The 23,906-nt window shown below is 34.6% G+C and overlaps 4 protein-coding genes across 6 annotated transcripts; 2 read left to right on the plus strand and 2 right to left on the minus strand.

Moving 5' to 3' along the window:
- Positions 1-600: 600 nt before the first annotated feature.
- Positions 601-2,904, minus strand: LOC149740295 (serum amyloid P-component-like). 2 transcript variants are annotated; one of them, XM_089873273.1, is made up of 6 exons: positions 2,699-2,904; positions 2,355-2,396; positions 2,085-2,150; positions 1,724-1,995; positions 1,400-1,578; positions 601-1,351 (listed from the first exon to the last, which is right to left on the minus strand). In XM_089873273.1, exons 1-6 carry the CDS (start codon positions 2,844-2,846, stop codon positions 1,180-1,182), a joined length of 879 nt encoding a protein of 292 aa, XP_089729399.1. In that variant the 5' UTR covers positions 2,847-2,904; the 3' UTR covers positions 601-1,179. The 2 variants fall into 2 exon arrangements, with proteins under 2 accessions (XP_089729399.1, XP_089729398.1); XM_089873272.1 differs by having other exon boundaries at positions 2,298-2,396.
- Positions 2,905-4,978: 2,074 nt separating this feature from the next.
- Positions 4,979-8,735, plus strand: LOC149740296 (elastase-1-like). Its single transcript, XM_089871894.1, has 11 exons — positions 4,979-5,143; positions 5,218-5,350; positions 5,406-5,479; positions 5,787-5,870; positions 5,994-6,047; positions 6,508-6,649; positions 7,097-7,244; positions 7,377-7,509; positions 7,855-8,033; positions 8,214-8,333; positions 8,439-8,735. The coding sequence occupies exons 1-11, from the start codon at positions 5,029-5,031 to the stop codon at positions 8,478-8,480; spliced, it is 1,224 nt and encodes a 407-aa protein (XP_089728020.1). The 5' UTR covers positions 4,979-5,028; the 3' UTR covers positions 8,481-8,735.
- A 705-nt stretch (positions 8,736-9,440) lies between these two features.
- LOC149740297 (transmembrane 9 superfamily member 3-like) lies at positions 9,441-17,660 on the plus strand. The gene is made up of 15 exons (XM_089871881.1): positions 9,441-9,663; positions 10,490-10,572; positions 10,834-10,949; positions 11,827-11,949; positions 12,462-12,622; positions 12,958-13,035; positions 13,386-13,517; positions 13,955-14,121; positions 14,351-14,445; positions 14,751-14,881; positions 15,190-15,398; positions 15,768-15,914; positions 16,404-16,487; positions 16,686-16,762; positions 17,057-17,660. Exons 1-15 carry the CDS (start codon positions 9,589-9,591, stop codon positions 17,122-17,124), a joined length of 1,746 nt encoding a protein of 581 aa, XP_089728007.1. The 5' UTR covers positions 9,441-9,588; the 3' UTR covers positions 17,125-17,660.
- An 83-nt stretch (positions 17,661-17,743) lies between these two features.
- Positions 17,744-23,747, minus strand: LOC149740298 (uncharacterized). 2 transcript variants are annotated; one of them, XM_089871876.1, is made up of 12 exons: positions 23,390-23,747; positions 23,182-23,328; positions 22,677-22,887; positions 22,259-22,415; positions 21,723-21,878; positions 21,078-21,247; positions 20,414-20,565; positions 20,014-20,177; positions 19,592-19,702; positions 19,001-19,163; positions 18,251-18,448; positions 17,744-18,026 (listed from the first exon to the last, which is right to left on the minus strand). In XM_089871876.1, the coding sequence occupies exons 1-12, from the start codon at positions 23,621-23,623 to the stop codon at positions 18,009-18,011; spliced, it is 1,881 nt and encodes a 626-aa protein (XP_089728002.1). In that variant the 5' UTR covers positions 23,624-23,747; the 3' UTR covers positions 17,744-18,008. The 2 variants fall into 2 exon arrangements, with proteins under 2 accessions (XP_089728002.1, XP_089728001.1); XM_089871875.1 differs by having other exon boundaries at positions 17,744-17,939; positions 23,390-23,744.
- Between the last annotated feature and the right edge of the window lie 159 nt (positions 23,748-23,906).

Below are 23,906 nucleotides of genomic sequence, written 5' to 3' on the forward strand. Positions count from 1 at the left end.
GGTTTCTAACAATTCTAAAATGCACTCCATTAACATGCACTCTCGTATGCAAAGATTGCAATTTGACATTTAAGCAAAAACCACAAGCTTTTAACTCGCTACCCATTAAATGACTTGAGCCATATTTCCACATTTACCCTACATTATAAGCATGCAAAATAGGATCGAATCTATATTAGGCAAAACATGTTTGAGCCATGTTTAGTTCATTGTCACCATTCAAACGAACGAAGTAACGTATAATTAAAACCCTAGTGTTACTATACAATACCGCGGTCTGTTAAACACGAACAAAAACACGGTATAATGTATTAATAGATTTCATTATCCTCCTATAATATCGATGTATTAATAGATTTTAAAAACCCCCTTTATTATCGTGTTGGTGCGATTTAATCTATTACCCAGAATATTTTATCGAGTAGACATCAATGTACACCATGAGGTATTACATTATAAACTTAAAATCCTGCAAATCAATGATCGAGCTGCTCAATGCAGTTGTCGAATAACTGCCTTCTAAAAATAAATTCCAATCGACGTAAATGCGATGCCAATATAATCCCGTTTGGACCGGAATACGTCGCAACGAATGCAATGCAAAGGTGAAGAGAGATGTTTTAATATATTATAAAGCTGATGCTATTTATCTTGCATATAGTAGGGTGGGGGAAGATGGGACACCTTTTCATTCTGTTTTCTCGTCCCATTTTGTAGTACACAAAAAAAAAACATTTAAAGAATTATAAAACTGTTTCCCTATAACTCTCATAGACCGTTGTTAATTGTTTAAAACACGATCGGGATATTTGGATATTATGTTCCAAAATGAATCTTTACATATATATATAACATTGAATATTAATACCAGATGAAAGAACTCAGTATTTAAAGCGGCCCACCAAGTTTGCAAGCATGTAAATATGTAAATGCACTTACACGCACGAATGCGTTAAACCGGGTCCTACGTATACAGAAAATTCCCAAACAAAAGTTGTTAAAATAATTTGACTCTGTGCAAGTCTCGTAAAATATAGCATTATGTACAGCTTGCTCCACCGCGCCAGCTACCGATAGCAAATATTAAGCTTCTCCCCACAAAGCAATATTTATACAGAATGATATCTCAATGCTCCCAAAGTCAATGTCCCTCCCATACAAGATTTATGTGTTTGCACTTTACACTACCAAGCAATCCGGCATTTCATATTGTGTTGCTCCATGCAACTCAACATTGTCCATCGTCATGGTTATTGCGTGGTCACGTGGGCAAATGCAGCGTTGCGTGACGTCCAAAATCTCCGACGAGTTCAGTACGCGCTGCCAAATTATCGGACTTGACATTTGGCCACTAGAAAATATGGTTGTTTGTAAACGTTTCGCAAAGTGTTAGATTTACCTAAATGCCTGAGAACGTTCCAATCCACCAGCATTGACCCTGTCTTGTTCCTGAGCAATTATCAACGTCCCACCACCTGCTATATTGCTACCCGGGTATCGAAAGCTTCCTAAACTAGTTCCGTTAACGTACATTCCTAGTTGCGAGGTTGCGGTGGAGAACCAAAAGCATAGATGTGTCTATAAATAAAAAAAACAATGTTTTTCCTGCATTTATTCTTCTATTAGGCTAACTCTCTTAAAAACTGTTCTCACAGGCAAGAAATAAAGGTTTTATTTTGCATTAAATCGCCACTAACCACAGTATAAACAAAAATAATCTTACCCATTGATTCATCATGGATGGAATTCTGAATATTTTTTGCCTTGAATTGTATAAATAAAAGTCAATCCTTGTTGCGGCTTCCAGCATTATAACCATTTCATTGTTACGGGAGTCACTGCTCGCGTAACTAAGCAAGCAGTTATGTGTGAAATTAGATGTGCGTACCCACATGCATATTGTAGCTGAGGATAGGCGAGGAAAGTAGGGTCGATACCGAACGTAATCTGTGATCTGGTTCAATCGGGGAAAGTTGAACATGATGTGTGGACAGCCTTGATGGTAAAAAAAACAAGTTAAACACTTGTTAAACATGTTACAATATTAAGCTACAACTTTTACTTAATATATAACGTTCACTTACCATACTTTAACTCTCGAATTTCATTCCGAAGACGTTCCAATTCTTGATTACAGTTGCATTCATTGTCTGCACGACGTTAATAGAATAAGCTAGAGATTTTCCATCTCCTATATTTAATAGCGTTGGTGGGGTAAAAAAAATGGGACACTTGTTTTTTGTATTTTCTCATCCCATTGGGTAGTAAAAAAAAAAAACATTCAAAGAAATATAAACCTGCTTCGAGCCCGGGTGGTCCGCGACTTCCCTTTTCGCCTTTGGGGCCAGCCTTACCCCGACTCCCCGCTGCTCTCCCGTTTAGTTGAGAAAAGAAATCTGCAAACATGTTGTTACTGTAAATATTCGAACAGCGATTTTATGCACCAGTGAGCAGCCTAAAAGAAAGCAGCAGCAAAGCATCGATTTTGTGAGAGATAACAAAATTACCTTTTCTACGAAAAAAATATTTGATTCCTGTACCTTGTTATGAGTTTAGACTTTTTTACACTATCACAGAAAGCATATTTACACGGCGCCGCAAGACCCTATAATGCTAAGAAGCATATAATATATACTGCAAATAAATCGCGATCTGCTATAACATTTAAGCCATAAACTACACACAAAGTTAGGCTTACCTCCGCTATTCCCGGGTATTGGGGTAAAACTGGAGATCGGAGCGCATATTTGAACCTGGTTTGTGTTAGATTGACAATCCCCAGATGCTAAACAATGCAGGCATGATACAAAGAACATCGAATAAATTAACCCAAACGTTTGCAACATGTTGCCTTGCTGAGCAAATTTAACCTGGTATTATAGTACTGTGGGGTAAAATACCGTTAGCACTTAATATCGGATAGTTCCTAATTGTGTTTTCAATAATTTACAACCCTCCTTTAGAGTCGTGGGGATAGGCGGTATAAACATAGTATACTGAAGTCACTTCAGTATACTATGGTATAATTCTGTAAATCTATTTGTTTACCACCAAACAAAACGACAAAAAAAACATAATCCGTCTTACCCCATCATCCGAACTACATTACTGGCAAGCAAATACTAAAAATTATTTTTTTCTCTGATTATCGCAACTTAGGTATAGCTATAAAGAAAGTGCTGACTGGTTAACAAACAATATTTAAACGCTGACGAAGCATTTTCCTCTTGGCAGCGTCGCCAGGAAAGCGCAAACTATAACTAGAGTTTTTCGACTCCAATACAGTCCTGAAATTTGCTCACATAGAAAAAAACATCTAGTATAAATTTGAAAGATGGTTAACGTTTCGTGCCTATTTCTAAACAATGACGTCATGGAGGAGAAACGTTGTTAGCTTGAGGCTGGGTTTAACTCAGAAGAGCGGTTCGGCAAATAGCAAGCACACATGAAAATATAGCTTTACTTCTGAAACTAACATAGTATTATCCGTTTTATGATGTTAGGAAACTGGAAAAGAAAAGTAAGCACGTGGGTTTTACATTTGATACACATTTTGAAGTTGGTTACACAAAATGTAGTTTTGGTAAAATAAACTTGGAATTATCAGAATTCATATATAGTGGGGAAAGATGGAACGCTTTTTGTTCTATTTTCTAATTGCATTTGGTTGCAAACAAAGAACATTTAAAACATTTAAAACCCGTTTCATCATGACTCCCATATAGATCGTTGTTTCATCACGACTCTATAGATCGTTGTTAAATATTTAAAATATGATTGATTTTGATATTATTAAAACTTCCCAAATATTGTTACTATTATCACAGTTTTTGCGAACCCTATCTAGCTTTTAAAAAACAGAAATAAGTTTAAAACCGCGAGGTAACGCCATATCTTGAATACCTCCAATTGCTCAGGGCGATGTCATGGCTGTATGGTGACTGGCATTACCCGCTGCTATGCGATACCGACGTTTGGATATTTGGTCTTTAGAGCTCTGCGGTTTCAGCAGCGGCGTGCGTCAAAATTGCTGCTGCTGCTAACAATACCGCTGCCCATTTTCCTTGAACAGAAGGTTGGGGGAATATGGTACACATTTTTATTCTATTTTCTCGTCTCATCTGGTAGAAAACAAAGAACATTCAAAAGAGTTATAAAACCTCATTTCCACGACTCCCATATATCGTTGTTAATTGTTTAAAACACAATCAGGATATTTGAATATTAAGTGCCAAAGGTGTCCCGTCTTTCCCCACCTGTGTTACTATGTATATATATAAGCATGTTTGCAAATATAGTTGTATTATATTTTAAGAGGGTGTGTATATATTTTGTATATATTATAAATATAAATATTATTCAGAACTTTTATTTATAAAGGTATATAACCAAGCCGGAGAAGTTTTTATTTGTTTTCATGAGTTGGACGCATAAATTACCGGAAGAAATTTAAATATTGTCAAATTTCCAAATTTAGGATTTACATAATAGCTCGCAAAATTTGAGCAAAGTCGCAAAGCTGCCTTGTAAACATCGTCTGTATAGATCACCGTAACGAGAGTGATCTACATATATCCGAGAAAGCTTAAGCAGTTACCAAAATTTAAATTCCTGGTGCGACTCGCTTAAGGTGCGCCTCGCCCTTAGGACATTTATGAAAAGTGATCGTTTTCCTGCTATTAGCATTAAATGTAAACTACGACGACTATTTCGTGATAACACTAAACTATATTTATATATAAGCAGTAGTTCAGCGCAGAGTGCTTGGTGTGGCTGACACAGTTTTAAATATTCTTCTCCTGTTTTCTTAAGTCGCGTTTCGATCGTATTGGAAGTATGGTGTGTGAAATGGCAACGTTCGAATGTCAGCTGGTATATCATATCATAGTTTTGATCAAGAGTTAGGCTACGCGTATAGCATACGTACCAGACTGCCATATTCAATTTGATAAAGCCGCTGTTGTTTCTGTTCAGGAAGCTTTCTGCATTCGATTTTGAACAGTTTTGGTAAATGCCTTACACGTAATCATGAATTTAGGATTGACGTTACTTCAAATTTTGGCCCAGGCAAGCCAAACACCAAATGCTACGAACACGGTTTCTTTGTTGTTTCAAACAACTAGGTTACCACCGGTAGCAGGAGGTATGTGTGGTTTTATTTGACAGTGATTCAACCATTTTCAATTGCCTTATATATATATATATATACCATAACAGTACCAAGTCGAATCAATACGGGAAACACGGTGTTACGAGGGTATCTCAGGGCCGGACATTCGAGATTCGTAGAGGGTTGTAATCCAACAAGAAGAATTCCCTGTGGCAGATTTAACGTTGGGCCTACTACTCGGTGCGTAAAGTTTTTTTAGTTTATCATGTGTAATAATAACATACGAATATATTAGGGAGATGTGCCAACGTTGGAACTGTTGTTGGAATCCTATACATTCAGTACCATGCGCCAAGAATCAATACTTCGGTGGGTATATACTGTCTGTAGTCCAGTGGTTACGTCTATAAATACTAACGCTCTTTATAGTGATTGTAATATATAGTAGGGTATGGGGAAGATGAGACACCTTTAGCACATAATATCCAAATAGCATGATCGTGTTTTAAACAACGACGGTCTATAGGGGAGTCGTGAGGATACGGTTTTATAATTGTTTAAATTTTCTGTGTTGGCTACCAAATGTGACGAGAAAATAAAATGATAAGGTGTTCCATCTTCCCCCACCCCACAATATATAGTGATTGTAATGTATACTAACTTTAGTGTATTGCAGTCATCAGATTGGCGAATTCAGATCCTGATTTCGGAATATGTGGAGTACCTCAAGCCTCTCTACAGCAAACCAACACCGCAGTCGGTAAGAAGCTACATATATAACATTTTTTATATATGATAATTAGAACGAGTCTGTGTTGCCAGGTTTGCGTATTATGATAAATTTGTTCAACATATCGCTAATCAGCAAATTTATTTCTTTTAGTGAATCCACCTTTGCTACCATTTGCTCTGAGTGCAATACAATCCAGAATCATAGGTGAGTTATTATCTTCTTTATATATTACATTAGGTTCCTGACTGACGCGTTTTTAAATAAACACAGCAACTGCTATTTTAAAACCTCCAAGGTACTATACACACTACTTTATGCAGGACTTTTCCATTTTTATACTCCATGTATTTATTCGGCTTTATTATAGTTGTAGGGCAAGATGGGATAGCATTAGCACCTAATTCCCATATTTCCAAGTCAAGTCTTTCACAATAAAATATGACATTAATAGTCACGGGCTGCGGTTATGTAATTCTGTGAATATTCTTTGTTACCCTTTAAATGAGATGAAAGAATGAAAATAAATTCCGTCTTACTCAACCATACTGTTAGGGTAACGGATCATTCCTAAGACCCATGACTTACAACTCTGCGGAACCTCGCCCACATAGAATAATCAACCATACAATAAAACCTGATGACAACCTCTTTGTTCTTCCCATAGGTGGAACGGTAGCGGTTGACGGGAATTGGCCGTGGCTTGCTTACATATACGAGCTGCAAAATGGAATTGCGGCTGGAGGTGTCTGTGGTGGTTCGTTGATCAATGATCAGTGGATTGCAACTTCAGCTCACTGCATTGGAACGTAAGAAACGTTACTTTTATAACTTTGATTGTTTCCCTAATTCTAGTTTATATGTGATAATTAAAAACCACACAGGGGTAACAAAACTATAGTAGGTTAGGGAAAGTTTAATAATTCTTTGAACGTTGTACGTTTGTTTACTATCATTTGAGACAACAGAGATTGAAAAGGTGTCCCATCTTCTCCAACCGTACTATAGTTGCGAGAAGTATCAGCTACTTTTATACAGTAGGGTGGGGGACACATTTTTATTCTATTTCCTTGTCTAATTAGGAAGTAAATAAACAACATTCAACGAATTATAAATCCGTATACTCATGACTCCCATAGACCGTTGTTAATTGTTTAAAACACGATTAGAATACTTCGATGTAAGGGGTAAAAGGTGTTCTGCTTTTTCCGCCTTACTATATAGCAAAAAAGGTTACAATGTGAAAATACTTGCAGAAATAATCCATCACTATACGGAGTTGTCCTAGGGGAACATACCACGACGATCTCTTCGGGAAACGAGATTATATCGACAGTGGCTCTAATTATATTTCACCCGAGTTATAATCAAATAAATCAAGACAATGATCTTGCATTGATAAAGGTAAACTGCCTTCGGTATTGTATAATATTGGAGTGTATATGATTTATCCAATACCAGCACTTATAATGGTATAAGTTTAAAACTAAGCAAATTCAGTAATTGTTTACGAAAAAATCTGTTCATGACTTGCAGTTGTCTCAGAGAGTTGTTTTTACCCGCTACGTCCGCCCAATATGTGTGGTCCCACCAGGAACTATCACTGATAACAACCTCACACCGACATTTGCTGGCCAAATGTGTTTGGTAGCAGGATGGGGCTTTACGTGTAAGTTAAGTTAAACAACAATAACATCATTTATCATGTCAAATATTTTTTTGATATACAAATTAAAGAATTATCGTTTATTTGCCCTTCCGTGGCGATTGTGGATAACTTTTTTATTATACTTTAAACTTTTTGGGCGTAGTTCTATACGACCTATTATTGACAGTAACAGTGATCATTACGTGTCTTTTACAACGATACAAATAATCCAATACATTCGGCATTTGAACATAAGGCTCTCAGTAATTAAACCCTAACTGCACAGAAATATATATATAATATTAAAAATAATATAAAACGTCCTTAATTCGTTGTAGCGTTCTTAATATACATCTAATTTTGCAGCATCGCCCGTTGGTATGAGAAGCAACATTCTAATGCAAGCCACGCTCCTAATTCAGCCTCACATACTATGTACCAACATTGTTGTACAAAATGGGGCAGAGTATTTAAACAAATTTGTTCTAGTCGGTGACGCTCAGTTCTGTGCAGTAGGAACTTCAAATAACCAAGATACCTGCAATGTAAGGACATATAGTGTGGATATTTAGTTACTTTATAATACGCTTGACACAGCAATTATTATAGCTCATTAATTAAAAAGTACAAGTATAGTTGAGTGGGGGAAGACGGGACACTGTTAGCACTTTATATCCAAATATTCTGGTTGTTAAAGTTAAAGCAGCTGATGTTTTACTCCCCAGGGTGACAGCGGTGGGCCATTGATATGTTTGCACACTGATGGGAAGTACTATCTTCATGGTGTGACGTCTTATGGACCTTCGACTTGCGGACAAGGAAACAAACCAGGAATATACACGAGGGTAAAACACGTTTTCTTCTTAGCATAAACATTCCAATTGGGTCTACATCGACTATACAGCATATGTATAAATCAGAACATACTAAATCGTTTATTCGCTTTAAAGATTGGTGATTTCGCCTCTTGGATAGCAACCACTGCAGTTTGAAAACTTCGTACAAAAAAGGATCTGTCAGATACAGAACGTAATTGTTCTTTTATGCGGGTGCGTGGAGAAATCTAACATGACGATCACGAAGTGCATTTGCCCGACACATATTTATCACAATACAAGCTATAATATATTATGACTTCTATAGCCTAATTCATACTTTTTATTTCTTCCTGCGTCTAACACATCTTTTGCGTTACTTTTAGTGCATCCTTATCTACATCGTTATTTAATACAGTCGTTCTATGTTGAGTTAAGTCTAATGTAGCACTAAATTTTTTTCACGTTTCCTCATCGTGTTCTTAGCAGTTTGAACGTTTTGATTGAGACGCGGGGTCACACTTATAGTAGGGTGGGGGAAGCAAGACACCTTTAGCACATAATATCCAAATATCGTGATCGTGTTATAACAATTATCTACGGTATGTGGGAGTCGTGAAAATACGGAATTATAATTGTTTAAATGTTCTTTGTTTTCTACCAAATGGGACGAGAAAAGAAAAAGAAAAAGTTGTACCATCTCCCCCTACCCCATTATATACACCTCTTGAAATATCCTTGTTTTCTACCAAATTGGACGATAAAGGAGTATGAAACTTGTCTCATCTTACCCCACACCACTTTATATGTTGACCAAAGTTCTAGTGTAAACATAGCTTAAATAGTTATCTAATACTGACAATTAATTTTTATAGATAGAGCTTGTATAGATTAAATCATTTTAATGTTGTTCATTAACTTGACTTAAAACCAATGTAGATATAACTACATTTATATGTTGCTACATATGTAGCCTACATGGCTAAAACACAACAATACAGAAGCGTATTTACACTCCCCAGTCATAATGTATGTATGGCGACACCGTGCTGTATTTTCTGCTTTCTGTAAAATCGGTTGATGGATCAGTTTTGTGACGTCGTTGACGTGGCGAGTTTATAGTACAAAACACGCCGGATAGTTTTTTGATATGTTTCTGTTTATTTTCAGTACGTAGTGGTACTTAGGCGATTTACTGTACGACTGTCGTTCAGTTTAAGGGGTCTGTGGTGTTGTAAAAGCCAGAAAAACGATTCTCTTTGGCTTGTTTTTGTCGCAAATCGATATGAAGCACTTGATTGAATTTCTATATTTATTTTTGTTTATTGCGTTTGTTATTGCCGACGAAGACTCACACACAGTAAGTTTAAATTGTACATTATATAATATATCAAAGGTACATGATAAACGGTCCGAATATCTTAACTGTATATTTCGTTAAAAGGTGGTAGTGCAGAATCTTCCCTTACATTACATGACCACTATCGTAACTACTAAACTAAATAACCCTTATCTACTAACCCCTATAGCCAGAAACCACTACCCTCTGCCTTCATACTAATGATCCCAAACTACCTCCAACATTTTTCACCACCCTAGTCTGCGTACCACCGAATGCTGCACTGCAGCACTGGTGCCTTTTCTGTAGTAAAATTAATAACATGGGACTATACGAAGAAGACGGAACACTTTTTCTGCTAGGTGTCGGCAATTATTTAAATTAAAAAATACGGAAAAGCGCACGAGAAAACACTACAAAGTGTTAATAAGTGTAAAACAAATTAATTAACTAATAAAAATACCTTTCTAAATACATAAAACACTAGTAAGAACATCTTTTCCACATTAGGTCGGTTATATATGCTCTTTCGTTCTGTTTACTGTCGTCGAGTCTGTGGTGTAACGGTTTGCGTGCGGTCGTATACTCTCTTTGTTTCGTTTTTATCGGGTTCGAGTCCCTCACAGTGGAATACTTTTTAATTTTTTTTAAGTGTTTTTTTGTTTGAGTAGCACGAGTTTGGGGTTATATCTTATGTGTATAAACCGTGAAACTAACTGCTCCCCATAGAATAGAGAAACGAGTTTGTAATTGCCTCCTAGCGGAAAAAGTGTTCCGTCTTCTTTGTATAGTCCCATGTAAATTAATATTGGGTTTTATTATTGTTATGTTTTCGATATTTTTACAGTACAAAGATGATGAAGATGTCTTATTATGGATGAATACTGTCGGACCATATCATAACAGACAAGAGACCTATGAATATTTTAGGTATCCAATTAAGAGCCTTTAGACAGATCAGTGATGTTATATTGTTGTGAAAAAAATATATTTGGTTTTAAATTTTTATTAACTTTTGAGATTTTTAAAATTGGCTTATAATTTTCAAAACAAAAATACATCATATCCATAAAAACAACTGTTTTTTATTCTAATAAAATATTTTGAATTTTTTTTGCTTTTACTGTTTCACTGAATAAACCATGCAATAGCCACTACCTTAATTTTATCTATAGTTTCTTTGTTTTCCAGGCTACCATTTTGTAAGGGTGGAAAGGAAAGTTTAATAGATCGTCATCATGAAAATCTTGGTGATGCCCTGCAAGGAGTGGAGTTGAAATACAGTGGCTTGGATATTAAGTTTAAACGTAAGGATTATAAAACTTGGTGTTAGTGAAAAATGTTGCTAACTGCCAGACTGTCATGTTTTAAGAGTCACGAATGGATTTTAATTAGAATTTACTATCGAAAGTATCTTGAAGCCGGTCCCTTTTATTTACCGTAGCTAAACGCCTTGCTTATTCCTCTTTCTTACAACAGCACAAAACTCAGTTCACTCTTGTATATCATGTTTACTAAAGACTGCGGCTCGCTTATAGAAGCAACAATTTAATGACGAAAGACACACGAACAAAAAAACAGTGTGATAACTGCAGCATCTAGATACGTAACAGCAGGGGTGTTTGGTCTGGCTCTAGACCTTACAGTTATCTTCCACAACTTCCAAGATACGCAATTATCTTTTCAGATACGCCAGTAGAATGACCCAGAAAATTCACACACACAAAACATATGTATAAGAAACTGCAACACTTAAATGCACGAATTTGTGACACACATACAAAAATACCCAACCACTGACTAGTATAACCACTAACCCCAATAACTACTAACCCCTCCTCACCTCTGTCCTCTAACTAACAACCCTTGAAACTACCAACCTCTGACACTTCCAACAGTTTATTCTGTAACACACTGGAGAATTCTTACGCAATGTCAAACTATAATTGCTCCGCTGCGATTGAAAGAGTTAAACACCTATAAAGATGACTTCATGTTAATATTTTGGCGAATATTTGTTATTTATTGAGAATTGTAAGAGACAAAGGGCTTAGGCTATTATTATAAAAAATACATTTATGTATTTTTATATATATATATAAATAGGCCTATATATTTATTTTGTTAATTCAATATTGATTTATAGCTGTATGATTTTGTTGTAACATCTACTGTTGTTTGCAGAAAACGTTGAACCAACAAAATATTGTGAAATTGAACTTGACCAAAAGAAATACGAATCCTTTGTGTACGCGGTTGATAATCATTACTGGTACCAGATGTACATGGATGACTTGCCTATTTGGGGTAAGTAGTTATGTTCATCTTCTAAGTGTTTTTGTCATCTTTAGTATAAAGTTGTAAGATTAAAGTTAAAGTTGGTCTCCTTAGTGTTGTTTTAATAATATTGAAAATATAATGCCGTAATGGCCCGTAAATATGGTAAATTTATATATAAGTGATTATTATTTGTTAAAATAATTTTAAAATTTGTTATCCATCTGACCGTCTTTATGTAGCGTATTATTATTAAAATTTATTCATACATAGGGGGGGCACCCACGTTTTCTTTATAATATATAAAAAAAAAAAATACTGTTAACCCAATCAAATACCCATTAGGAATTTAAATATGTTTGTATATTGATATTAAAATTGGTTTATTTACCTGTACAAATAATGAAAAAGGCCAGCATAATATTAATATATATATATTTAAGTAATAATTATATTCTTGTATTTTTTCTTTTATCTTTAGAAATACTTCTGTTTTTATCCATTTTTTTTCTAATTTTTACTCTACCAAAACCTATGTTTAGGTATTGTGGGTGAGGCTGATGAAAATGGTGAAGATTTTTACATGTGGACGCACAAGAAACTTGAAATTGGTTACAATGACAACCAGATTGTTGATATTAACCTCACCAGTGATAAGAAGATAAAATTGGTGGCAAATATTAAAATCCAGTTCACATATGAGGTGCGTAATAATGCAGTTGTATTAACTTGTATAGCTCAACCAGAATTTATATCTGGATATTCTTGATTTAATAAATTTTTTTTTTTAACACAATGAATAATAATGAACAAGTAGACAACTGGTAACCTGTTATTGACTTGAATGTAACTGTACTGAAATATATTTTTTTACTAAATTTTTGACTAATTAATTGATATGTACACTAAGAACGCACTATAATTCAATATACTACTACAATATTTTTAGTTATGTTTTGTAAAAATGTGTTTTGAAAGAAAACATTAAATTTATCCTATCATTTGTTTTTATAGTTAAAAATTAAAAATTTATTCCAGGTTGTTTGGAAATCTTCCGATACCTTGTTCCGAGATCGATATGAGAAATACCTTGATCCAAGTTTTTTCCAGCACAGAGTAAGTCATGTGATTTTGTCAGGACAGTTGTCAGGACAGTGGTGACAGAAACACAATAATATGTCAACATAAATAAATCGTATAACATAGTAATGGTGTTATACTCCCTGAACAGCAAACCTAATCATGTCTCGCTGTACGGCAAGACTATCAATCCTCCTTTTAAAGTAAAAAAAACAAATACGCCAGAAGAGCCTTTTCACACACAAAAAATATATGCAGCAGCAGAAACAAAACAGCATAAAGTACTGGTCACATAAAATTACTAAAGTTAGTTCGGAAATGGCGATTTTTAAAACTACCCTGTCACTGGCTATCCTGTCTAAATATTTGACGCAATATTTTCCCAGATCCACTGGTTTTCGATATTCAATTCCTTCATGATGGTCATCTTCCTCGTTGGACTCGTCTCTATGATCCTGATGAGGACTTTAAGGAAAGATTATGCTCGATACCAAAAGGATGATGATCTTGATGATATGGTCAGTTGTAAATATCTTTTTTACCCAACATATTTTTCTGTTAATAACTCTATCATGAACCATTATAGACAGCCCCCAAATTTTTCTCTATTGGGTGACATTGCCACCGCTAGAATGATATTGCAGTCATAGATAGTCATCCAACATAGTGATCTTTACTTATGTATGAGGAAAATGCATTACAGATTATATGTCTCTATGTGTACACCTAAAATAAAAGCTGTTGTAGTCGTAAGAATTGGGTACCAAAACATGTTTTGGATTGAAGCAATTATTGAGTGTATTGCCTAAAGACATATATGTCCACAATAGTAGCAGTGGCAAGCCTTGAACACGCAACCCCTAAGTTTGAGGCATGCACGCTAACCATTGTGCCATGGCACCCAAACAATGACAACCCGTACGCGAATAACAACAACCCCTATTCTTTAACTCAGGAACGAGATCTTGGAGATGAATATGGTTGGAAACAAATTCATGGTGATGTATTTCGAGCTGCTTCATATCCTCTCATCTTCTCTTCCCTTGTTGGATCCGGATCCCACATCCTCGCTACTTCTCTCTCTGTGGTCCTCTTCGTCATGCTAGGGGACCTTTATACAGAGTAAGTCTGATCTTGAAAATTTAATAAATTTTCATAAAACGTTATGATTCTTATAACCCCAACTAACTAAAATGTGGAAACTGAGAAATTCTCCAAAATTTAATATATATTAGTCAAACCAGTTAAAAAGTTAAGTTATAAATAACATAATCATAGTAAAAAGTGGTGTAATTAAATAAGAAGATACAATGTGTTCTGCTTGGTTAAATGTATTTAATTCTTATCACAGGCGAGGTACAGTAGTAAGCACAGCTGTGTTCGTGTATGCTGCCCTTGCACCAGTCAATGGATATGCTGGTGGTTCTCTGTATGCAAGGATGGGTGGTAAGTCAAACTTCTTTTAAGTAAAATATGGCAATTTTTTGTGTTAGTGAGGTCTTACAGTGTGGTACGCCAATAAGACCTGACATTTTTGTCAGAAGTTGCTGTTTTACTCTAACACCAACGGTACTACAACCCATCAGTGACCACTGGGTTGGAGACACATCCTTTCTATGTTATTTAACGACACATACGCCTATGGGATGCATGAAGTCAGTATGGAGCATAGAACTCTGTATCCTTCAGTTACAAAACAATCACCCAACCACTAAGCCACAACACCAGTCTAAAACAAAATGTTTGTTCAGGTCGATCTTGGATCCGGCAGATGGTAATTGGTGCCCTCCTGTTGCCTACTTTGGTCTCCAGCACAGCGTTTTTCATCAACTTTATCGCAATGTATTATCACGCCTCTCGTGCTATCCCATTCGGAACTATGGTGAGATTTTTAAGCCTTTATTTTGCTTTAAAATTATATGTAATTTTCTGTTTCAATTTTTTTATACCTTCTGTAAAGAAAAATAAATCGTGATGTATTATAAATCTTTTTTTTTCTGATTTAAGCGTTTTATACACTTGATTTTTTTCTGTTGTAAGTAAGTTATAGATTTTTAAAATTAAAAAAAATATTTTACAAAAAAATGCAAAACATGATAAAATACTTCCGCATTTGAATGACAAAGACTACCCAATGATCTTAATTTAATAATAATTATTTCTTGCCATTAAACTGATCCCTAATTCCAGGTTGCGATGCTCTGCATCATCATCTTCGTGATCCTCCCGCTCAGTTTGATCGGAACAATATTGGGTCGTAACATTTCAGGTGGTGCGAGCCCACCATGTAGAGTGAACGCTGTGCCTCGACCTATTCCCAACAAACGCTGGTTCATGGAACCATCGGTGATTGCTGCTCTTGGAGGAATTCTTCCTTTTGGATCCATCTTTATTGAGATGTAAGTGGAGTCTGAATTGCTTGTAGGAAAAATCTCAGTAACTGAATAAAAAAGAGCAGCTTTGTATTTTATAACCTCGTGCTGGCTTTTCTTCACACAAGTCTGATTTTTTTGCAGAACATGGTATAAGGGCCATGCAGGGTTTTTCAAATCATTTTCACTGTATAGTTTACCTAAAATTACTTTGGAGCTGTGTGGGTTGCAGGTTCCCAAGCAATTTAATGACCTTCAAAACATTTATTGCAGCTATTTTAAGAAAGAGGGCAAATATAGATTTTTATGCCTAAAATCTTGTTTACCAACAATTTGAGTTTTTAATACTTAAAAAAAACAGATCAAAACAGAGTTAAACTTATATATCTACTTTAGGTACTTCATATTCACCTCATTCTGGGCATACAAGATCTACTATGTGTATGGCTTCACCCTCCTTGTGCTTCTTATCCTTACCATAGTAACAGTGTGTGTTACCATTGTATGCACATACTTCCTTCTCAATGCAGAGGACTACAGATGGTATGTGGATCATAAATTAAGTTCGCAATTGAACCCCTCACCCCTACAGCCTTTAACCCATAGCCATTAAACCCTAACCTGTGCTTAACATGTTTTCTCGGGTTTAAATTGGGTATTATAAAAGCATTGATTATTTTATATGTTGCAAAGGCCACATAAAGCTTTAACCATTAACAGCACATGTGTTGTCTGAATGTGCAATGTTTAAAGTTAGGAATAACGACATGGATTAGTTTAATAAAGCTCTATGGAGAATTAATTTTATTAAAATCATAAATTGACAGAAGAGTTTTTAACGGTTTATTAAAAATGGATGAGTTTCCCTTCAGTTAACCTGATCTAAACGATATTTCTTAAAAATTGTTCAGCAATATTGTTCAAAAAACAAGTTATTGTCATTTTATTATTTAAAGTCTGCCTCCAATGCATTACCATTATAACAAGCAACATATGAACAATGCTTTAATAATGTCTGTCAATGAATTTCAGGCAATGGACAAGTTTCCTCGCTGCCAGTTCGACTGCTGCATATGTTTACTTGTATTCCTTTTACTACTTCTTCTTTAAAACCAAGTAAGTTAAAAAAATAACCACAGTTTACAGGAAATATTTTGTTTTGTGTAAATCCAGTTAAAGTAAAATCTTTTATTTTTATTTAAAAAAAAACTCTTATTTTTTGTTACGTTTTTCTCATATTTTAGTCTTCAGTACATTACTAATAGCAGTATAGATATCTACATGTTATATGGCTTAACACTCTTTATTATTTAGAATGTACGGCCTTTTCCAAACAACTTATTACTTTGGTTACATGGCGGTGTTCAGTATTGCTCTGGGTCTTATGTGTGGTAAGTAGATAATATATGGTGTGTGAGGAAGTGTCAGGTTTTATAGGAAGCACTGCAATATATTATACAACTATCAGATTACTGTTGGTTAAATTAATAACTAATTGCTTCGAATAACTTTCACTACATTTTATGGATTGGAAATTCTAATGACTGATTTATCTATTTATTCAGTGCATGGCATTTACATTGTTGTTGTTTTTTATTGATAATTGGATTTTTGTGACCTGCTTCGGCTAATAAAATAACTCCTACTATATTTTTAACCATTTTACAAACATTGTGTTTTGCCAGGTGCCCTTGGATTCCTAGGTACCAGTTTATTTGTTCGAAAAATCTACACCTATGTGAAAATCGACTGAAAAAATACACAAGAAAAACCATGTCTGAACACATACATTGAACCCGGTGGCTTTTATCTAACAGCGTGAAACAATTTCTTGAGATTTATCCTTGAGGGTAGCTGCAGCATTCAGCTCTGTTACAACGCAATTTGCCGACATGTTAAAACTTATAATCTTGACTTAAAGCAGTACCCTTTGATGCACTAGTGTATAATGCCAATATTACATGGATTGTAGCGTTTATTTATTATCCCAACTTGCGATTATAGTATTTTCCTGTATTTTATGCGTGTGTCAGTGGCTTGGAGCTGGACTGACTGATTACAACTGAAGCGTTGTATTTTGTCCACAATGTACTAGATTCCCTTCTAAACTAGCATAGGTCCTGTTGGAAGTTACAAGTTACTAGCTGTTGCCTTGACAATCTTATGTTAACAACCATCACCACTTACACACAGATTCTGGACCTTTCCCTTTACCCGTGTATATTTTTAGGATTTTATCCTGTGGCGTATAGTGTTTTGCATCCAAAATAGAAATAATATAATTATCAACCTGTGTGTTGTTTGTTTATAAGAATGTCACGCATCGCCTATGACTATTTTTACCATGGCAGAAATTAGTTGTAACAACAAACTGACAATGCATTTTGCTTGTATTTCATTTTTTACGTACTGACACATGAAAACCTTTAAAATAATATCTGAAATTAAACCAACTTATTTCCCATCATTTGTTAACTTAGAAAACTTCCTGTGTACTCTGAACATTCCTGAACCAACCGTTTCATATGGGAAGTTGTTCGTCACATATGGTGAATCTTTAGTGGCCTCCTGTTGAATGAATTTCACTTGTTTATCCTCGCTTGGCCACGAAAGTCGTTATTACACGGGTGCTCTCTTTCATACAGCTTGTGCGAGCTTACAAGTAACTATGAATGTTACTTTGTAGATAATTTTTTTGGTAAACTTTTGATAGTAAGAATTCTAGATAATAGACGAATCTAAAGTACTGTTGTACTGCATTCACAAAATATGAACTAACATAAAAGAAGCTGAGCATGAATGTAAGTGTTTTTGTTGTTTTAAATAAACAATAAAACTGAATTTTAATTGTTTGCAGATCCAATAAAGATTCTCATTACCTTCTCTTGTTCCAGCAATAAAGGTTCGGGTATTGATGAATTTCCACGTATTATACAATTCACTTCCTGCAGTTGTTGTAGATTGAGGTCGGAAACAATGTAAATGAACCCATTATCTGGCTCCACACCTCTTACCAACCCCAAACCAATACAACTACATGGTTGAGCAGGTGGGATGAAATCGTCATTACCCAGATCCTAATACAACATCAATTGTTTATTTACTTATAATAATAATAAGTAAATTTAACCTAAAGTTTAAAAACCATACAGGTAAAAACCACTAAAAGAAAAATAACTTTGAATGGCTCCTAAACCCAAAATATATTACAAAAAAACGCAGTTAGACGTGCTAAAACAAATTCAGATGTACTGATTAATGTAAACGTAAAATCAATTTAGATCTACAATTATAACCAATTTCCTTTTCAATATAAGTATCCCAGCCCATGTGTTTGACAGATTTGTCTTCATTTCAAATATTATGTTTTAAAAACTGACACCATTTTTCAAGGATGTCGAAAGTTAAAAATACATTAATTATTGTTCATTTCCACAATTCTGTTTTTTTTTATCAGAGTTTATATTATTAGTCCTAGCTTAAATTTTAGACGAAAAAAATATTGCTGGATGAAATCTTGCCAGTTGGCAGACCAAATAATCGGAAATATATTACAATTTATACTAGATGAGCCACTACAAGATTATTTAAGTTATGCAAGGTAAAAGATGCAACAGCATAATGCTTACCTGTTTACTTTCAGGGGATGTACATAATGCCACTACAGAAGCATTCAAAGCAGCTAAGACATGTTTGTATTTAACTTGACTATCTGTAGCATTATACACTTGCAAATGTTTCAATGAGATTTTGAAAGGTTGAGCATTTTGTAGTTTCCCAAGAAGAGTTTGCCTGGTGAGTAAACCACGTTTACAAACAATAAACTAAATTACATTTTTTAAGTATTTAATAAAAATATACAGGAAATATAGTAGGTTGGGGTAAGATGAACCATGTTGCCATTTTCTCACATTATCCCATTTAGCACAAGCAATATTTAAGAAATTTATTTAACAGTAGAAACCTGGGTTATTATGTGCTACTGGTATCCATCTTACCCCACAGTACTTTATATAGATAGATACCCTGATAGATTCCTGAACTAGATAAAGTCTTGGTATGAACCAACAACCCAGTTTCTATAACAAATTTATATATAAAAATTATGCAAATAGCAAAAGCAGAAGAAAATAATAAGTGCCAAAAAATTAAATTAACCAATGTCGTCACAGGGCATCATGACAATAGACATTATTAACACACTTTTAAGTACGATATACCTGGTCAATTTCTGATTTGTTGAAGAGTCTCTATTAACACAAGCATCCGCGATTTGTGATAACTTGGACAACATAGCCAGGTTGCGGTAGTCTGGTGCCATGTACTTTATTCTGTGGATTGACTGTATTACATATTTGTAAATGTTACCAGACACGATATTGAATTAGCCTTGTGTGTGAGGGAAACAATATTTGTTAGAACACGGGCGTTCGGTTACACACCTTATGTTCACTTACTGGTATATGTAATTGTAACTTTATGTGTGATTATTCTTCTTAAGGTGGTTGGCTAACAATTTAGACAACCAATAAGGGACAACTGGGTTTGAACAATTGCTGTTAAGTGCCTTGGCCAAGGACACACACACCCAGAATTGATGTAATGTTTAATTTCTGTGTCATTTCCTGTAAAAACCACTTACATTTCGAGTGGCGTTGTTGATGTTGCTATGGTTACCAATTCATGACAAGCGTGACTCTGTGGAGTCAGCCACCCAGTGGTGGAAGATACAAACTCCTTCGTCATTGGAGCAAGGTTCCGAGAGTCTTTGGCAGTTTGGAACTGCATTATGTGTGTTGGGTTCACCTGAATAGTGGAATAAGGTTTCCAAATGCAGGAGATTTTTTTTCAACAAAAAGAGCATAATAATGTAGGATGTTAAAGGAGTTAATGTGCATTATACTTGTATGTTAATATGTATATTAATTATTGCTGTTTAGTTTTTCTATTTACAACAGTGCAACAGACCATATAGTTGGGTATATAATGAAAAATTACACAACCAGCTGCTCAATTTAACTACCGGATCATTAACTACCAACCATTCTTATCGTGTCAATTAAAAGTTGAAGTCCGAGAGCTCGTATCCAACCCATAGTATTCACCACAAGGGGCCCGTCAAGATTTCCATTCAATACTTCAAATAATGATTGCAGCACAAACTGCACACATGATGAGTAGAAGTCAGGATCTCCTAACAAGGTTAAATGTATAAGGTAAGTTACAATCTTGTATCAATGTCAGAAAAAGTTATAATCTTATTACAATATAAATAAAGTAAATATAAAATTTAAGTTAAAATCTTGTACAACTGTCAATCAAAAAATTCTCTTGGTTTTACATTTATCTTTGCATTATTTTTATGAATGAATGTAGTTTCTCCGTATTCCTGGTGTGCGTACAACGCCACTCCTGTTAACAGGTGTCTGTTACGTTGTTGGGACTTACTTTATGTGACTTTGCAATATTTATGTTTTAGGAGATTTTTCATTTTTGTGGGTATGGCTGACAATTTAGCCAACCAAAGAAGGAACCACTGGGTTGGAGCAATAGTTGTTAGTATCGTAGCCAAGAGCATATATGCCCACAATGGTACCGAACCAGTACCCTCTTGGCTAGAGGAAGATACTTTAACTAATGGGTCACAGTCAAGTAAAAGCAAAAACTGTCAGAAATTCAGTATGATTCAAAGTAAATATCACTAACCAGAAGGTGTGTTGTGACCGTAATAACACATCAGCATTGGTTTGACTTCATTTGTGAAAGTAGGGCTAAGTAAAGGTTGGTTTTGTTCAATGCGTGTAACGGATATGAAACCAGATGGTGTGAATTCACTTTGTCCGATGTCACAATCCAAGTAATAAACATGTTTGTGGCTGAAATTAAAATTTGACTTTTTAGTGTTATGATTATAACGGACTAGTCTTGTTTTAAATTAATAAAAAATGTTAAGTTCGCCTTTTGTTGTAACATTTAAACGTTGGTTCTTAAACTGTTGAAGAAACCCAACAGTTTTACTTTAACAAATAATATAATAATGACTGGTATAAGTACGATCATAGTATAAGAAATTTCGTGGTTTATATTGCCCAACGATGGTGCAACTATTTTGAGCATGAACTACAGTTGTCATGTAAAATGTTGTGTACATTTTCCGTTCACTCATGAACTCTGGTCATTTGTTAGTTTGCAATAATTAGTAAGTTTTACACTGAATTTGAAATAGGTTACCCTCTAACCTATAGGTTATGTAAGAAATTGAACTGTTAAGTAGCAAAATATTATACATATATATGCAAATTTTGATTCGCAAAATGAAAATTCATAAATTGTACAAATAATATTACTTACTCGCTTAGTAGACGATTAACAAGATATCTGTTAAATGTTGATTTTCCAACATTTTTACCACCAGCAGTTACAATTACAGGATATGATTGGGTATTGTTGTCATGACTTTGTAGTGAATTAACAGCTTCCGTATAAGAATTGTGTTCAATGAAATATCTGATAATAGTTACAATGATTAACACGTATCGTTAGAAAACCGAATGCAAACAGACTAATAGAAGCTAAAACTTTTTTTTGATTAAATGAATAAAATACATGTTTTTATCCTTAAGCGTTAGGGCAATAACAGTCAATACAAATCTTTTATTTCATACAACACATGCTTTGTGGTTTATTGTTTTGTTGGTGTATTGCTAAAAATTTGACAGCCGATTGATGACAATGTCACATAAAAAAGATTTTCTGCCCAAGGACACGTGTCTACAATGGTAGCAGCATCCAGCATGGAACCCAGTAATTTTAGTTAGAATCATCCAACCCTTGAGCGCCAACAATATACCAAATTAATATGTGAATTACACATGACATTGAGTTACCTGGATGTTGAACATAAGAAACATTGTTTGCATAACACCCTAAAGTCCTTCACTTCAGTTATTGATGGAGTAAAAATATCTGGATAGCCAGGATAGCTGAGTGTTTGGATTGAGGTTGATTGGAACAACAGAATAACTTCATATTTGTCTAAGGTGTCTGGTGATATAAAGAAAAACTATATTAGGTACTTAAGGTAAACATTTTTACACTGTAAAGAGAAAAAACAAATACACGTATATGCTTTAAATGTTTATACTTTTCTTAGTAAAGCTTTTGGTATATCCTTCATTGTAGCTTATACAAAGTGAAAGTTGATACATTTAGGTGCAGAGGTCATGTTTATATTGGAACTGACTGTATATATGAAGATTTGTACACTGTACAGTAATATCCTATCAAGCAAACATGTATATCTACCTTTAATATTCAAAACTGATGTTTTGTACTTTTTATAAATATCCTTTCTGCATTGCTTTGTTTCAACAGCGATAGGACGTACAGTTGTTGCTACATGTGTAAGAGGGGCCATTATCACTTGTGGGGAGTTCTCAACACTAAGAGTGAACCCGTTAATTACGCACAAGCCACAAATTACAGACACTTTTGCACAACCATGAAGTTTGACGCCCTGTGTTGAATGTATGTTTAATCTACTGTGGTTAAAACTTAAAATCACAGTATGTTAAATTTACCATTACGATGCTCCTATACTGAGAATGTCTTGAAGATTACTACTTAAGAATTTTTTACATGAATGATTAAAATATATATACTTTATATCACTCACACTTTAAAGGGCTTTTAATGGCTTAAATTATTCATTACAATGCTCCTTTGGAAATAATGTTTAATGTACTAAATATTACTAGTAACAACTTTGTAGATAAAGGCATAAAACATAAATATAATTAATATAACTCACACTTGAAGTGCTTTTCATGGCAAGCAAGGCCGATTCATTATTTTTCTTTATAGGAAATAGTTCACAGTCGTCCGGAAGTAGAGGACAAATATTGACAGACTCCAAAATTCGACTCATTTGCTCCAGTTTATATTTCTTGTAAGGGGACTGCAAAAATTAACACAGGTTTAACATTTACAAAGATTTTAAAACAATTTGTATACATTACCGGCATTAGTTCATCTTCTTGAGATTGAGAATTATCACAAGAACTGCTGCAAAATGTAATTTCTTCTTTCGTCTCCTTATTTTCTGTTGAGATTTCCTCCTTTAACTTCATTCTTTTTGACTTCATGCTCTTGCAAAGTTTTGAATCTTTCATTTTCTTCGTGGTTTTTCTAATTTTATTCGATAGCTTGGTTTTTAAGTCCTTCTTTGAGGTGGACTTCTTTGCCCCAGCCATGGTACATTAATGTATTTTCTTTTTATTAGAAAACTAACAAAAACAACCACGTGGAATTGAAGTTAATCAACTCTATCAAAATATCACCAGGGAAATTCCCTAAGTAGAACTCTTACAGTTGGGCATGTGATCTACATTTTTAGTTATGATTTGATACCAATTTATAACATAACACACTTTTTAAAAATATTTTAGAATATTTTTACGTTTAGGTAATTCTTTACCAGTGGTTCTATTTTATTGGATTTACGCAAATTCGAGAGCAAGTCACGAGGCATGACAT

This window comes from Ciona robusta, chromosome 2 (genome assembly GCF_009617815.1).
Source record: "Ciona robusta chromosome 2, ASM961781v2".
Lineage (NCBI taxonomy): Eukaryota > Metazoa > Chordata > Ascidiacea > Phlebobranchia > Cionidae > Ciona > Ciona robusta.